This window comes from Astyanax mexicanus, chromosome 15, assembly GCF_023375975.1.
Source record: "Astyanax mexicanus isolate ESR-SI-001 chromosome 15, AstMex3_surface, whole genome shotgun sequence".
Taxonomy (NCBI): domain Eukaryota; kingdom Metazoa; phylum Chordata; class Actinopteri; order Characiformes; family Acestrorhamphidae; genus Astyanax; species Astyanax mexicanus.
Genome location: NC_064422.1, coordinates 31485085 through 31502137, shown reverse-complemented (window position 1 = coordinate 31502137; position 17053 = coordinate 31485085). Strand labels below are relative to the sequence as shown.

The 17053-nt window shown below is 38.5% G+C and overlaps 1 protein-coding gene across 1 annotated transcript in view; it reads right to left on the bottom strand.

Annotated features, from left to right (window-relative positions):
• Positions 1–837: 837 nt before the first annotated feature.
• The window catches only part of sema4gb (sema domain, immunoglobulin domain (Ig), transmembrane domain (TM) and short cytoplasmic domain, (semaphorin) 4Gb), a 38113-nt gene continuing 21897 nt past the window's right edge, over positions 838–17053 (bottom strand). Inside the window, exons 6-15 of the mRNA XM_007259192.3 lie at positions 16956–17046; positions 16422–16535; positions 15180–15334; positions 9171–9346; positions 5811–5949; positions 4756–4978; positions 4425–4540; positions 3587–3741; positions 3360–3421; positions 838–2491 (exon numbers count right to left, since the gene is read on the bottom strand). Of these exons, the coding sequence (XP_007259254.3) occupies positions 1512–2491; positions 3360–3421; positions 3587–3741; positions 4425–4540; positions 4756–4978; positions 5811–5949; positions 9171–9346; positions 15180–15334; positions 16422–16535; positions 16956–17046 (2211 nt within the window). The 3' untranslated portion in view covers positions 838–1511. The remainder of the gene's footprint in view (positions 2492–3359; positions 3422–3586; positions 3742–4424; positions 4541–4755; positions 4979–5810; positions 5950–9170; positions 9347–15179; positions 15335–16421; positions 16536–16955; positions 17047–17053) is intronic.

Below are 17053 nucleotides of genomic sequence, written 5' to 3'. Positions count from 1 at the left end.
TCCTGCAGAAAATAGTCCAGTGAAATGTGTCCAATGACAATGGTGTGGTGGGCCATACACACATACATGCCAAAAGTCTTGGGACAGCAGTGTATAAACTAATCATAACATGTTACTTCAGAGAACAGCTTGGGAGTGCACACCTGTATAAGTTCTAAATGAGGCTGAATGCTGACCGGCACACTCATTTGTCATGTCTCAGTGTCACAAAGGTAACAAAAATACATAATTATGTCAGAAAACAATACCATCCACAATGGACATTGCAGTGATTATCTGTGCTGTGATTGTTTTGATTGTTGAGCATGCTCAGAAATAAAATACACATTAAATACACATTCACATACAAGTTCCTGTTCCATGACAGGACTGACATGTGGCATGTGATTGTATTTGTACAATGCAATCAAACATTGTATTTGGTATAGTCAAGCTCTTAAGGATGCTTAGGAATACTTGCCTTGCCAATAGATGAAAAAAGTATTACAAAATAAGACCTAATGAAACACAAAACAAGTAAAAGGTGTGTTAATTCAATTTCTTCACTTGCCTTAATGCCCCCACTCACCTGTCATCAGTCATATAACAAGCAACACAGAACCAATTTACCTCTTTGGACACTAACAGTATGGAATTTTTTTTTATTGAACCTCAGAATGCCATTTTTTTGGTTCATTTGGTGTACCCAAGATCTGTTTTCTTGTCTCAGGTCTGGTCATAATCCCTAAATTATATATATATATATATATATATATATATATATATATATATATATATATATATATATATATATATATATATATATATATATATATTCTCACAGATTATCCCAAGATATGATGTAAACTATTATTTAATGTTACTTTTGCAAACTGTTCACAAATCCCTTCTGACAAAGGCCAAAAATATGTGTCAGATATTATTTATATCACTTGTGATTGTAAGTCAGTACAGGAAATGAAAACTGCAACATATGTGTTATATACATACAGTGCTATGTGACAAAAAAAAGAAAAATCTGCATTTTTTTCTATAAACACCATGTTGATTATATAATGAATTTGCATTGCTTTTTGCTTTCTCTATGTCTGAATGCAAAACATTGTTAATATAAATAAGAACATTTGGGTCTAAAACTCTGGACTTTAACACTGCGGGCATTCAGGTCACATGTCCAGTTTTGTTTCAGCAAGTTCGTCGTGTTCTGGGAACCAGTCTGTTATTTTCAACCATCCTTACAGAACTTGATCTCCATCCGAGGCTAGTCTCTGACCTCTGAAGATAAACAAGTGGGTTTTTTCACAATACTAATGAATGTCATTAGGTTCCACAAGGTCCACGATATTACAAAAAACCTGATCATGATACACAACAGCTTCTATTTAGATATACTGGAGGTGTACATGAGGATAGAGTGCAAAACTGGCACGATCACCACGGGTATATTATTTTGACACACAGCTTCCCAACATGAAGGGGCTGCTACATGGAGAAACAGGGGAGAAAGGGTGCTACACTGAGCTCTCGTCTGGCTCTACATCGAACTGTGTGTGTTTCCTCTTCTCTAAGATTCTGTTGAGCTCTTCTGTGAAGGAATGGTAGAGCGGTGAGGTCATCTCTGAGTCCCCCTGCCCCAGGAGAACATAACTGTTCCCATTCATCTTTCTTAAGACGCTGGGGAGCGTGGCTGAGAGGCCGTTCGTGAAGTCTGTGGATGGCAGGGGTGGTGGCATGGGCAGCGGAGGTGCTGGAGGTGGCTCACTGCTGGGGCTGGCATGGCCTTCCCCTGGAACTATCTGCAGGAACACCCCGTCTGTTGATGCTGCTCTTCCGCGCATGTCGGCTCGTCCATTGCAGTGGCTGGAGATGGTCTTCAGCTCCAAATGGGAGCTCCGCTTTCTCTCAGTGACTGCAGGAAGCGACAGCCCGTGCTGAGAATACTTCCTGCCGGCCTGGTCACTGTGTGCGCAGAAGCTTACATACAGTAGAACCACAGTTAGCACAAGGCATAGTCCACCTAAAACAGCCACCAGAGAGATGTACATGGCCTCCATATGGCGATTGGTTTGAAACTCTGGGCCAGAAGGCAGGGCAGCAGGTGGAGAGTGCAGGGGCTGCTCAGTGGGAACACTAGTGGGCGTGACGGGCAGCATGCTCGTAGTGGTGAAGAAACTTTCCGGTAGGGCTGTTGGATCAGACGGTAGACGAGGTGAAGCCGCCACTACAGGCTGCACCCTTACCATGTAGCTGCGTACAGGAACCCAAACGCCATTCTCCACAGCATAACAGCGGTAATGACCACTCTGCCTGCTCTGAGCCCCGATGATGAGCAGTCCGTCGGTGCCCGTACGGTAACCTGCTTCAGTGCCATAACCCTGCAGCTGCTCACCATTCAGTGTCCAACGCGGGGCAGCCAGGTTGGAGTGCAGCTCACACTGTAAGAGCACATCGTCCCCTGCCATCACTGAGCGAGTGCGATGAGACACCAAACCTTAAAAGCAAAACACAAATATTAATACTGTGGCTAAGCCTGTAGAACAATCAGAACATTCTAAACAACATTCTGACTTAACATATTGACACTATATTGCCAAAGATATATGCTCACTTGTCTTGGTTTTGGTGATGTAAGGCTTGAAGTAAGAAGCTCAGCCATGAAAACCCATTCTATGAAGCTCTCTACACACTATTTATGAGCTAATCTGAAGGCAACAAGAAGTCTGTAGCGATTCACTCTGCAGAAAGTTGGTGACATCTGCATACTATGCACCTCAGCACCCGCTGACTCCACTCTGTTATTTTAAATTGACAAAGCGAGTTGCTTTTATTCCCAGTTGCTTCCAGTTTGTTATAATATCACTGACAGTTGACTGTGGAATATTTAGTAGTGAGGAAATTTGACAGGAAAGGTGGCATCCCATCACAGAGCGACCCATTCTTTTACTAATGCTTGTAGAAGCAGTCTGCATGCTTGGTCTTGGTGCTTGGTTTAATACACCTGTGGCCATGAAAGTGATTGGAACGTGAGTTCAATTATTTGGATGGGTGAGCAAATACTGTTGGCAATATAGTATATTTACCACAGTATTTACTACAGAAATCTCATCAATTTATGCCTTTATAGGTTAGAGCCACAGTGCAAAATATGGGCATGACAAAAGTGCAACATAATCATATGTCAATGTAGACACACCAATTCTTGCAGCTTTAAGAAAATGTATTTGTGGTCTTGACAGCTCTCTGAGTGAAACAACTACTTACTACTTACCGAATGTAATTAATGAATACAGTGTCAATATGTACATTTGTCAAAGCATCACTTTATTTTAACTTAGCCTCTTCTCTATTAGGATACACACCATCAGCTGTCATATCATCACACCCACGGTTACCCATCTGAACATCCTGAGTTATGTTAGATCTGGAAAAAGAAACAGACAGCAGTTACTGGAATGTCTATATGTATATAATTGTATAGCATTACTGTGCATTCGATAAAGAGTGGACTAGGCATATGGCTTTGCACAAGCACAACTTTATGACTGCAATACTTTTTTCAGTAAATATTCTTATTTCTTATGCTTACTTATCAGGGTAGGATGATATTTCAACACACTGTCTTCCATCCCAGCCACACAGTGGGTCCCGGGCAAACACACAGTCGTAACATGAGGTGTAGCGAGCACAGGCAGACAGGGGCACCTGTACCACTCCAGAGGCAGCACTGACGTATACACTCCCCTGTTGGATAAATTAATTAACAATAATGAGATAATTTTAATACTGAATGTGCTGCATGAAGTACGACAGAAATGACAGATGTGTCTGTGATTTCTGTGTTTGTGAATTGCGTGTCTGTTCACACTAACAACTGTAGCCAGATTCCACCAGTTACGTGGCATTATCACACACTGTGCTGTCCACACTGTGAATCGAGGATTGTTAAATGTCTGCACAACTTCAGGAATGGAATGGCCCATCTATCTAGCACCCACTATCAGGCCTCACTCAGCTCTACTCAGATAATTCATGCCTTGCCATGAGTACCTTGGCATGTCAGTGACAAGGTAACACCTCACAATGTATTCGGGTGTTAAAATCGTCCCCTAGGGTAACACTTCATGATCAGTTTACATACTGCCGTCCCATGACTTTTGGCCTATGTAGCTATAGTTGAATGTAGTTAGAAAAGGACAATCACACTCTTTGTAAGTGTAGCTTAACACATTAACACATTAAACTCTTTAATAATATTGAAAAAAAACATTTCAAACAAGTCATAAAGCAAATGTTTAGCTACATCAAAAAATAAAAAAATAGTGTAATGTATTGTATTAAAACAAATTATATTTTTTGGTAGAATCATCCAAAATCATTATTATGTGAGATAAATATGCGCATCAGTGTATGTAAAATTTACGTACCTGTTTACGTGAAATAACCATGTTGTTGATGCCTTGCGACCCTTCAAACAGCTGAAGCTCCTCGATGATGTGCACTCGATCTCCAATCTCTACAGCTTTATGCAGCCACCCATCATCTGCACATTCACACATATACACATATGTGTAAGTTGGGGTCGGAGTTATTAGTTTATTTTATGTATTATCTTTCCAAATTTGGCATTTATTTTTAATAAAATTTAACAGTAATGCATTAAAGCATTATTAAAGCAGTGAAGTAAACATTACTGAACCTTATATATGCTGTTGATTTTTAAGATTTATCTACATAAGAGTAAAAGAGTTAAAGCACCTGTTCCCATGAAGAGCATTCTGTAGCTTCTCCCATCCACAGCTGAGACTTTGAGAACAGCTATCCTGGTGTAGTCCACACTCTTTTTGAACAGTAGAGGTCTCCCTCCTATTGGCTGGATTTGTTTGGCCATCAAGGGGTGTCTCCGAGCAAACATTAGTACGCTGTCAGGAAGGTCACGGGACGTATTTATGAGCTGAGCGCGGTGCTGATCAGTTATGCACTTCAGAGGAAATAGAGAGAGAGAAAGGGAATTGTTATTCTGTACACTGAACAAGCAATCATCTACCCTCACCATTATATTTGAGTGTTACCCACAGTTTCCAATATCAGCATCTATACAGGATGGAGATTTCATGGCCTGTTCTAATATGGTAAATTCAGTTTAAATGCAATATAAGAATATTTTATAATATTGTGATAAGTTCGTTATTTTCAGAAATAGGGATGTGTGTTTTTGCAAGAACTTGGTGATACAATATGCATCATGATACAGGGGTTGAGATTCAATATATTGCAATATAGTGTAATACTGTAAGAAATAAAAAAATGCTTTTAGGAAAACTGCCATGATATTAAAACAAAATAGTATGTGCAAAGAAATCTGAATAAAAGAAAAATCTACTTTTCTACTCAATCAGATCAGTGGGATCTTAATAACACTGCTATCTAGTATTTTAGTATTAAACACTACACAATATAAACCATACCTTTCTTTACGTGTAAGCTAATAATTTAAAAGTGTCACTGTGTTTTGAATAATAGAGTATTGCAAAAATATCACAATACTTAGATTTTTTGCTATTTTGTACACCTCTAGTGATATATGATATGCATTTCTGAGTACATTTGATTGCGAAAAGGATAATTAGTTCTGTTTATTTGAATGAAATGCAGCACCTCATGAATAAAAATCACAAAAAATTATTTAAATAACTCTAATGTTCTATTAGCATTTTAACAATATGCCGCAACAAACGCATTTTGTCTTCATGACACAATATTTTTACCATATCATCCAGCCTAGCCTAAATCATAATAAACAGCAAACTCACAGAGCCGGGTCTAAGGTCTGGTACTTTCCCACTATATTCCCTCCATTTAGAGTCTTGGAGTTCCATGTAGGGCCCATCAAACACAGCCTGCACGTCTTTGAGTGAGTACTGGCAGACTGCAGATGCTTTAACATTTTTCCTGAAAGGAAGAGACAGAGAGAAAGAAAGAGACAGACAGAGAGAGAGGGAGCGAGAAACAGAGGTGTCACAACACAAGCAGTTCTGAAATAATAATTTTACACTGGATAAACACATTCGGCTGCCACTATCATACAGACATTCCAGTTCAACGGAATGACAAATGGCAAAAATGTGTAAAAGGTGTAGGGTGGACTGGGGCTGGGTATATTAGAGGGAGGTCGACTCCCTGACTGTTATTCCCTGACTGTGACACTGCCTAAAGAATACAGTTTACATACACGTTAGTATAATGTCTCTATATAATGGATATACAAAATTTCCTTACTAAAACTCTTTATAATGTCCAAAAACTCTATTAACATATCAACATAGCCACACCAATTCACACTGCAGTGATTAGCCTGTTTTATAAATGAAGCACAATGCAGTGCATCCAGTCTGATTTCTAAAACAGTAGGAAATAGGAAATACCAAATGTGGAAATGTTATGTGTATTATGTGTAATTAAATTACATCAATTACCAAACAATATAGTATACAGACCCTGTAAATTACATAATAATTCTATGTATTATATTCTAGAAATGGTTATAAAAAGGTTCTGGGTTTCACAAGTAATGTTAACAGAAGTTTGCATAAAAGAAAAACTGCTGCCACATTTATTGTACATTACATTACATTACATTACATTTGGCAGACGCTTTTGTCCAAAGCGACTTACAAAAGTCAAGTACAAAAGTAATAGGAATTAAGATAAACCATTTTAGATGGGCTTAAAGGAGGTCGAAGGGAAATAAAAGGATAGAGAAGTGAAGGAGGGGAGGAAGAAATAGGGTTAGAAGTAGTTAGTGTGTTAGAGGTGTTAAGAGAGTAAGTGCTCTTTGAAGAGCTCTGTCTTCAGGAGTCTCTTAAAGATAGCGAGAGATTCTCCTGATCTGGTAGTGGAAGGTAGTTTGTTCCACCATTGGGGAACTCTGTATGAGAACAGTCTGGATTGCTTTGTGTGAGTGTTTGGCAAAGCAAGGCGACGTTCATTGGAGGAGCGCAGCGGCCGGGAGGTAGCGTAAGCCTTCAGGAGTGAGTGCAGGTAGGAAGGAGCTGTTCTGTCATCACCTTGTAGGCGATTGTAAGAGTTTTGAATTTGATGCGAGCATCAACTGGTAGCCAGTGGAGCTCAATGAGCAATGTAGCACTAATGAATGATATGGACCTGCTCTCATATTAACTATGGGGAAATTGACATCACCAGGAGACAGTCTGTTTGTTTAAAGCAGCATTATGTGAGCATTATATCAGGGTCTCTTGCCAGAAGCAGATTTGCTCTTTGAGACACTTCTAAAGGACACACTTTTCACATGCTTTTTACAAGCTTTGAGCTGTAAATGTAAACAGATGTGGTAAAATGTAATACTACAATATTCCTGCATGGTTCTCCAAAGACACACAGTGCAGTTTTCAGCATTCTGAGCCTGACGCTGCAACAACAGCAGCACTTCTCTACCTGTTACAGGTCAGTGGAGCATCAACATGATTTTACAGCTGTTATTTTTAAGGGTAAAATTCTGCATAATGCTCCCTTAACAATTTCTCACCACCTACACATCCTTTTTTTTCTTCCCCTGGTAGTTGAATATATAGATTTTATTACATCTAACAAGCTAAAAAAGAGATATATAACAGGTACTTGCTCTGAGATTAAGTCTCTCTCTGAGCCTTATGCAGTTAGAAGGACAATTTGATGCAGCAGACTCTCACTCTAGCTTCTTTCTAACACACACCTACACATCTGCCGGCTCCAGTCTTGGCCTTCTGCCCTCCATTTCACTGTGCGTCTGTGTGTAGGGAGGCATAGTGCTGGGAATAGCTAATGTAAGTCTTGCTCACTCATTTTCTTTGGTCCTTTTGTCTGTCTTTGCAATCAGAATCCAAAACTCAGTCACATGTTAGAAGATTAATGTTGCTTCCATTCTCATCATTTTAATGAGATAATAAACTGGAGCAGAATAGATCTCTCTATACCCTCTGGAATCTGGCTCTAATAGATGTTTTCAGGTACTCACTGTTCATTACATTCTTGATATATTCCATAGAAGAAGCTGAATGCACTCTTTTATATTATCATCATTTGAACCGTTTTAATTGGCGCGTTTCATTTTTTATTTTTTAACTTTTTTAATTTTAAGACGTACCAGATGTACTAACACAAGATAAACACCTCTCTTTATTTATTTTTATCACTTTTTAGTCTTTTAAGGCTCATTTATGATCAACATAAATAAGGGTACAGTTGAAGTTTTTGGTCTGTACTCTGTGTTTATTTTGTCCATATTTGTGCACATTCTTGGAAAGCTTACTGCTAGGCACAGAGTGATGCTGTACCACTGGAAATTGTGGGTGGGTGGTGTTGCCGATAATTTATGCTACACACACAAGTGGTTATGCTAATACGACCACTACTAAATGGACACAACAGAGAAGAAACTCTGGCAGAAAGGAAACATATGCCAGAACTTTTTTTAGACAGTTTACAGCCGTTTACATCACTGCTGCTTTTGTCTCGTTTGTAGTGAGTACATTATTACAACCTCTTCCACCATCACCATGTTTAATGGATGTATTGTTTAATATCCATGCCAATATAAAGATGGAGTAGAATAGTATGTGTGCTGTGAGTGTTGAAAACCCTGTGAAACTGACATACGGACATATTAACGGAATATGAATGAGGCTTTCAGCTCTCCAATCAATTTAAGCTGAAACACTCCTTATAATATCAATGTGAATGGGTGGAGATAAACTATTGCTATAAGTTTGTTTTTGCAACTTTAAACTTTTATTTTCTTAAAAATAAGGAAAATGTGATGCTAAGAAACAATCAGAATCAGGAATGTACTGTAAGCTTGTTAATGTGCTTTGATATTGGTTATATCACATGAACAAAGAATTCAAAATAGACTATTTTTCATGCTCGATTTTAAATAACAACTTCAAGAAAGGTATAGAAAGAGAAGCTGCACTATTTTAAACTCCATTCAGTCTACTTTTAGGACAGTCAAGTGTTATTAAAATAAATTAATAATGTCATCTGTCATAACTTTCAGACTGAACACATCCTCAAAATGGTTATAGAAAATTCAGTTGCCCTTGGAATCAGTGTTTTTTGATTTGTTATTACTTGTATGTATTATTTTTTACACATCCATCCACCATTCCTCTTACCATTCAAGCCCAAACACCCCCCAGAAGGTGCTGTCTTGTACAGTAGGTCCTTCCTGTATAAACACACTGCGCAGGATGTTAAACTGCAGCTCATATTCGGGAATGGAGCACACAAGCCGAGCCTTCAAAAAGGAGGTCCACTTCCTCTGGAGAGTCCTCTGCCCGCCGATATCCCCCTTTAGATAGAGATAAGATAATGAACATTTGGAAACATCTGACAAAACTAAATCATTCAATGAAAATAAAGCAAGGAACTATTGAAATTATGTGATGTGACATAACAGCAATTACAAAATGTGAAAATTGTATGTTGAAAAGCTGTTAAGTAGACACACAGTGAGAGAGAACCTTGACTAGCAGGATATTATATTGCTGGGGCCTGAGACAAACATCTTTTAAAAGCGGGGGTGAGAGTAAATGCGTAGGTTTACACTGTGCCTGCGTAAGTAGATTCACTCTAATTACATCTCGGTGTGCCGAGCTTAGCGGCTGCAGGGACTGCAGAGAGCTTTAGTATCTCTCTCTTCATCCTCCACCATCCCTCTCTCGCTCGGGTTCACACTGGAACGTTTACAGAAAGACTTTCTCTTCATTTCCAAATCCTCCTGGGACTACGAACTGCAGCTAACGAGCGTACGAATGAATACATGTTCTTCTCAAGGTTCCTCAGCTCTTCACTATTTGCACTCTTAATGGAGTCTTAATCGAATGAGCGGCCTTGCACAAATATTTGTGTACCTGAGCAGAAAACTCAGAACAGACATGACTTAAACAGACACTGACAAAGTACCAATAAAAACCTTAAACTTAACCTGAGCAATGCTTTTGGATTTGAGGCTAGACTGAAAGGCTTCCAGGTCATGTTCCAAACAGTCATTAATTATGAGTTTATAACACAGATGAAAGCTGCAGCCTCTATGCTACCTGATGTACTGAATGCTGTCTATCACACAGCTCTCATATTTCCTTCTGAAGACTCCCTCAGCGTCTCTGTAGGCTGTGTTTGAAATGGGGTTGGCTATATTCCTTGAGCAGTCATGAGGGGATACCATCTGGGCAGTTTTCATAGAACTGAGCCTGCTCTGAGCTTGCTTGAGCTTGCTTGAGCCGTCCAATGCTGCATAATTCTTCTACCCCCACAGCTGTGAGAAGGATAAACACCACAAAAGTGCTGCTGTCTATTCAAACTTCTACAAAAAAAGTTCTGTATCTTTGTGGTCCATATTATTGAACTGTATATCTTCAGTAGTGTAGATCAGCAAAACTCTCTCAATCCAGTTTACGCCTGCATAACATATGGTGTCAGCAACATCATCGCAATGTGTGCGTGTAAAATATGAAGAGGAGTACTCGTAACGCTCATCATAGCATCTGTTTTTTTAGACAACATTCAGCCCTTTGACAAAAAGAGCCAATCAATGTGCTGCTTGTATTAATAATAGAGGAGAATCAATGTGCTAGTGCAGAAGTTGATGTAGAGATCTGCACAGGTGCAGTAGCTATACCAAGCAGAAAAATGTCGTTTTGGAAAATTATTTTTTTATTTTAATATTGTATACACATAATGTTATGCATAGTTTGGCATGCAGGATTACAGATCTTTGATCCTGTATTTTTAATATAGCAGTATATATATATAGTATATATATATATATATATATATATATATATATATATATATATACTGTATATATATATATATATATATATATATATATATATATATATATATAATATATTGCAATGTCAGTTTTTTTTTTCTAATTTTGTGCAGCCCTAACTGAGTTGACAATCTTTGCAGTGTTTGATTTTTATTTGTGTCATGTACACCTTTTAGTTTACTGAAGAACTATCTAATAAAAAGTATTTAAACCAAAAGACTTAATAGCCGTATTATTCTGTATGGCCACATAATCAACTATACCATAAAAATCACTATTTTAATAGACACAACAAGCCGTAATTGTGTGATCTGATTATCGATTTGAACATTTTAAAAATATTTGGTCCATTGGATTTAAAACTGATTTATTTCACTGCTGTGTTTTTTTTTATTTTATTTTTCGATCTCATTTGACTCATTTGACTCTATAGCAGGAGAAGTTAATCAGGAACGGATCAATAGAAATAGTGTGGTTTAAAAATGTGTTGAAGCTAAGAAGTATTAGCTGTAAATATTAACGCACCTAAACCTAACACGAGGTGACTGTTGAATCTAACACCAGCGTAAACACAAGGTTAAATCCCGGATATTTTACACAAATTTAGAATTCCTGTCCAGACACATTTTTAGATGCCAAAAAGAGGTAATGTCTAGGAAAAGAGGACATCTAGTCACACTATTGATAACATTATCCTGTACAGCAAATTTAACAAACTATTTGAAGACAAGTGGAGGATTATTGGCGGACTTAATAGCATAATGCTTGTGGTGACTGCATTATGGCATCCATGGCATCAATAGGATGCCGGTGGCCTCTAACTGCGGTTCCCTTTCATTGTTTTTTTAAAGATGTTAACAACGTCTCAGTAGAATACTTGGCATTGATGCATTGATCTGGGAAGCTGTTTACAGCGCTGCAGAATCTATAGACTGATCACAGAAGCTGCGGTGTGCATAAACAGCTACAGCTCTATCTCTGCTATTCGGCTTAAATAAGAGATCTTTATTACACAAACAACAACAGAGAACAGCATGGTACAATGTTTATAGTTTATATATATTTGTACAATCTATAAGTGGAAAACCTTTAAATTTTTTCTGCATATAAGCTAATTATTAACTAACAAGCAAATATAAGCTAAATATTTAATTCATATATTTTTAGCACAAAACTGTTTTAATAGCAAGTGCTTTGCATGAATGATTCTCGGAATACTGATAAATGTATATGTAAAGCATAAATATCTAATCTGTTTTATTTGCTTTACTTTTTGCATTTCTAGTTACGCGAAGTTACAGAAGTACGCGGATGTAGAGTTCAGAAGGTGGCCAAAAATCATTAAAGGGTCAGTTTGCCCAGATAGGGAATTGAACCCAATGTGGAGGGCAGCAGACTTTTTATATAAAGTATTATACATTCATTTATATTTAATATTTTTGGAATTACATAATGTATTTTGTAATTTTTTGGGGCTCTACATCCAATAAACCACAGTTAGAGTTCCCTGTTTGAATAAATGGGACAGCCATGGCCTAAAGAGGGGCAGCAGTTGTGTGAAGCCTAAAGAAGCTAGGCTTGAACCAAAAGGTTGCTGGTTCTAAAAGGTTAGAAAAGTTGGGCTAAGGACTAGAATTTTGCCAGTTCCAAAGGTTCCAAACCCAGAAGGTCACAGATTTTAAAGGTTAGAGTGACAGACATGAGCCTGAAAGGTTGCTAGTTCAATCCTCCTGACCAGCAGGAGGTACAAGAACAGCACTTTCTCCTGCCTTAACATTTAAACATCAACAATTTCCTGTATACTAAGGTGGCTGCCCACCATGCTGAGGGTGTTTTCTCACTGCCTCTACTACACTAGTATGAATATGTGTGTGTTTACTGCTACAGATGAGTAAAATGCAGAGTTTGAATACCAATGTACTCCTGTGCAATAGCTGCAAGGCATGTTTCTTTTTAAATATTTAGGCATAATTATGCTCCATTACTGGGTTTTGCCTTAATAAATCATCAATTAGGATGATTTATCTTTTGATGATTTTATCTGTTTATCTTTTTTTTATGAAAAAAAAAAACACTTAATGTCGTTAGGAAGTGAGAAATAAAACAACAGCAATTACAAACAGCACCAGTGATCCGTCACTGTGATTACCTGCAGTTCTCTGCCCAGTGGGGAACTTATCCACTACATTACAGGGCAGCTACTGCTCAAAATCAATAATATTGAAAGCATACACACTAAGAATGACCAAAAAGATGAATAACACACACCTAAAGTACCTAATGATGTGTTCACTCTTGTCTTAAAATCCTGCATTACACAATAAAGTCACAATATCATGACCACCTCCTTGTTTTTACACTCATTGTTAATTTTCAAGCTTCATTGGGAATATGGGAACACTTTGTAGTTCTATAATGGCAGACTGTAGTCCTGAATCTGCATACAATATTATTCTCTATTTACCTTATTCTTCAGTGGACAGGACCCCACATGATTGACATGGTGGTGGTGTGTTAGTGTGTTTTCCTAAAATGAGTGGATCAGACACAGCAGTGCTGCTGGAGTTGACAGCTCTAATTGACAGGACAGTGTTTAACACTGTCCTGTCAATTAGACACTCCTTCCCAGCTTCATCTGTTGAAGCACAGTTTTGTTGGCCATCCTTTAGTCCTTCATCAGTGGTGACAGGACACTGTTCACAGGATGTTGCCCACAGGACGCTGTTGGCTGGATATTTCTGGTTGACAAACCATGCACAGTCCAACAGTGCTGTTTTCAATTCACACATACCAATAGAGCAATAACATACCACCACCATGTCAGTGTCACTGCAGTGCTAAAAATGACCCACCACCCCAGTAATCGCTCTTGTGTGGTGGTCATGTAGGTCCCGACCACGGAAGAACAGAGGGATAATAAAGTATGCAGAGGAACAGAAGGACTACAGTCTGTAATAATTTAAAAATGTGTCCCTATAAATGTGGAAATAGGAAAGTTAATTTTTTATGACTGTGTAGTTCTTTTCTGAGTATACAATACAGTATAATAATTCCAATTTTCACTTACATGTAAAACAATGCACTTGAGGAAAATCCAAGCAGTTTTTTTCTAAATATACTCTTCTACAAGACTTACCTCCTCCCCCACATTTTTCCTTCAAACAGCTTTTTCCGACATAATCCTCTGAGAATAGCTGGCAAGTAAGTCTCCTGATGGGTTAAGCACCCTAAATTAAATATTAAATTTGTGTGGACATATAGAAAGAAGCTCTATCCTAAATAGAGCCTAAATGAGCTAACAACAGCCTGCTTCTAAAACAGAGCCCATTAGACCACAGCAGCAGCCCAGGGGAAACACTATGTCCTGATGGCTAATCACAGTGTCACTTCACATTGCCTCAACAGGAGACTCAGGCTGTCATGTGATGCGTGAATGTGATATCTAATGGAGACAAGAAAAACAACAAGGAAACACAAATAGAGGAATCCTGGTGTCTTCCAGGACTCTTCAATCTGTCTATATGTGGTTAAATAAAAATAATAAACTGAAATAAAATTAATAAAATGTGCTTGAAAATAGAGGGTGGGTGTGTAACTGTGTGGGCTAGACTAGTTGTGTGGGGTCTATGGTTGGCAGCTTTATGTAAAATTGATTCTGTTTTTTTCTACTGGGAAACTTTCAACTCACCTTGCAAATGTAAATTTCATGTATCTGGGCACCTAGTGAGATTTTTGGTGCATGCATGTGTGTGTGTGTGTTTGTGTGCTTGCTGTGTGCCTACTCCATAGTGTGGCCTACTTTGTTCTGGAGCTCCTCTGCACTCCACACTTGCCAAGCCAGCCAGTGAGGGACCTGACCTGCTTCTGTGACATGTGAAGTCTAAGCAGCAGAGAGAGTATAGAGGCGCAATAATGGAGATTAATAAAACACAGCCAGAGCTGAGGAGGCTGCTGATTTAGGAGATTTGATGGAGCAAATTCTGGGGAGTAGTGGCAGGGTGGGCGAGGTAGGCATTCTAAATGAGATGAGATTAGAGTAGGGGGTTTAATGTGTGTGCATGCATGTGTGTGTGCTTAGGGACTGGGGTGAAGTCTACCCTGCCTGGCAACAGAGGTACCACTGCAGAGCCCTGGAAGACAGGCTGAAATGAGAGCAATCACACATGTTGTGGCTCATCAGCTGAACTGGACACATCAATGATGACATATTTTTAAGTATTCTTACACAATAAAACACACAGAAGGCTTGCTGTTATTAAATATACCTCACAATGCCCCATGTGGCATTCTTGCTAAGCCCATTAAAATGATGAGTCAACCAAACTCAACGCTGCAGTCAGGCCTTTACCTTGCATACCCTGGCCACTCTAGACACTCTGGTCTGACTGGAGTATGGGCTCTGCTCCGTGTTTCTCTCCGTGAAGAAGAAGTAAAGTTTGTCATCGTCCCCAATGGAGCTGTTGATGCTCTCTCTCAATAACGCTGAGCCAACAAAGTCCGCCTCTGCAGAAAACACAAAGGGCTAAGCTGCCACGCAGACAATAACAGAGAAATTATGTCTTAAAGACATTATTGCATTGGTAGGACAAAGACCACAGTAACTGTGCAGTGTGTCTTAAAGTGATGTGATTCTTCTTGGAAATTACCACCCACACTGTGAATAGAGAAACTTAAGGGAATTATCCAGAACTTCTCATCCTTATCTCTGTTGGTCAGTGCAGTATTGCATAGTGAATATCCACAGACAATAAATTCAATATTTAGAAAAGATTACAAAATCCTATAATACAAACAAATGGCAGTTAATGTTGTATCTGCCCACTGGATTCTGTATCTTTCCATTCAATTCTGTATTTGCACACTGGATTCTGTATCTTTTTACTGGCTGCTATTATAATCTGCAGTAAGTACATGGAAATGTATCAGAATATTTACTGTAACAAACCTTCTTGGCTATTTTACATGTACACACAACCCACTAACTAACTAAAAACCTTTCAACAGCTGATGCTGTAACACAATGAAACACTATTGTTGTTGATACTTAGTCATGTTTTTATATAATATATGTGTCTGCAGAAGAGAAGCTTAAGAGTGGGTAACATCTGCTAAACTAAAAGCTGAACCAAGCTAACCAGTTTTACCTTTTACTCTTAAACTTACTGCACATGACAGGAATAGATATCAGTGTAATTGAGTAAAGTTCTGGAAAAAAAACTGTACAATATTCTTGTTAAGAGACCTAAAAGCAAAGCTACGCTATTCTGTGCTATTCTGCGCTATGCTGTGCTATGTTGTGTGGCTTTTGTGTGACTGTTGCATTGAAGTAAACCATACAGTCAGATCAGAGAATGTCAAATTATTTACAAGCACAGCATAGAAAGAAAAACAGCTTAACAATTGAAGTAATTCTGAAAGCAAAACACATGGTTGTAAATAGGGGTATAAAACCACCTCTGGGCATTTTATACCCCAATGAATCACATTTAGGCCTTCTATTTAGGTATCAAACAACATTGCACCTTTAAACATATAAGAATATTCCTCTAAATGTTTGATCACTGCTTTCAGACTGATGTTCTGCACATACCTTGAAGCCACCTTGTTGGAGCTTCTTCTGTCCTCAGGTTGGGGAAGGGGAAGTTGCGGCGAATGTCAGGCGAGCTGCGGAACTCATACTGAGAGGCGGAATACATTTCACCATCTGAGAATGAGAACAAATTAGACAAAACTCCAATATATATCCTTATTTTACACAAACAAAAAGGGAACTATATGTGTCAGCTGTTTATGTAAGACTGTGACCATGATGTTTTGTGTTGCACATGATTAATTCATATTTTTCCATTTAGTAAAATCATACTGCGGATGATTGCTTGATTTGTTATGTGCCGCTGTAATTCTTAATTGATTGGTTGAGTTTTAGCTCTGAGAAGAGAGCGAAAGAGTGAAAGAGAAATGAAAGGAGTGGGATGTAATTATTGTGTTCCAATGATATAAAAAAAATGAAGAAAGAAACCCATTCACCCACATTCACACTCATACCACCCACACTGCCCAATCTTATGTATTACATTTAAAATGAAGTCCTGCCATTCTGTGCATTCTCTTCTTAAAAGCTTACCCACAATGAAGCCTGTGTATCCTTTGGCTGGATCATAGGGACACTTCTCCCGGCCTTCCTCAAAACGTACAAAACTGAAGCGCTCTGCATCCTGAAAA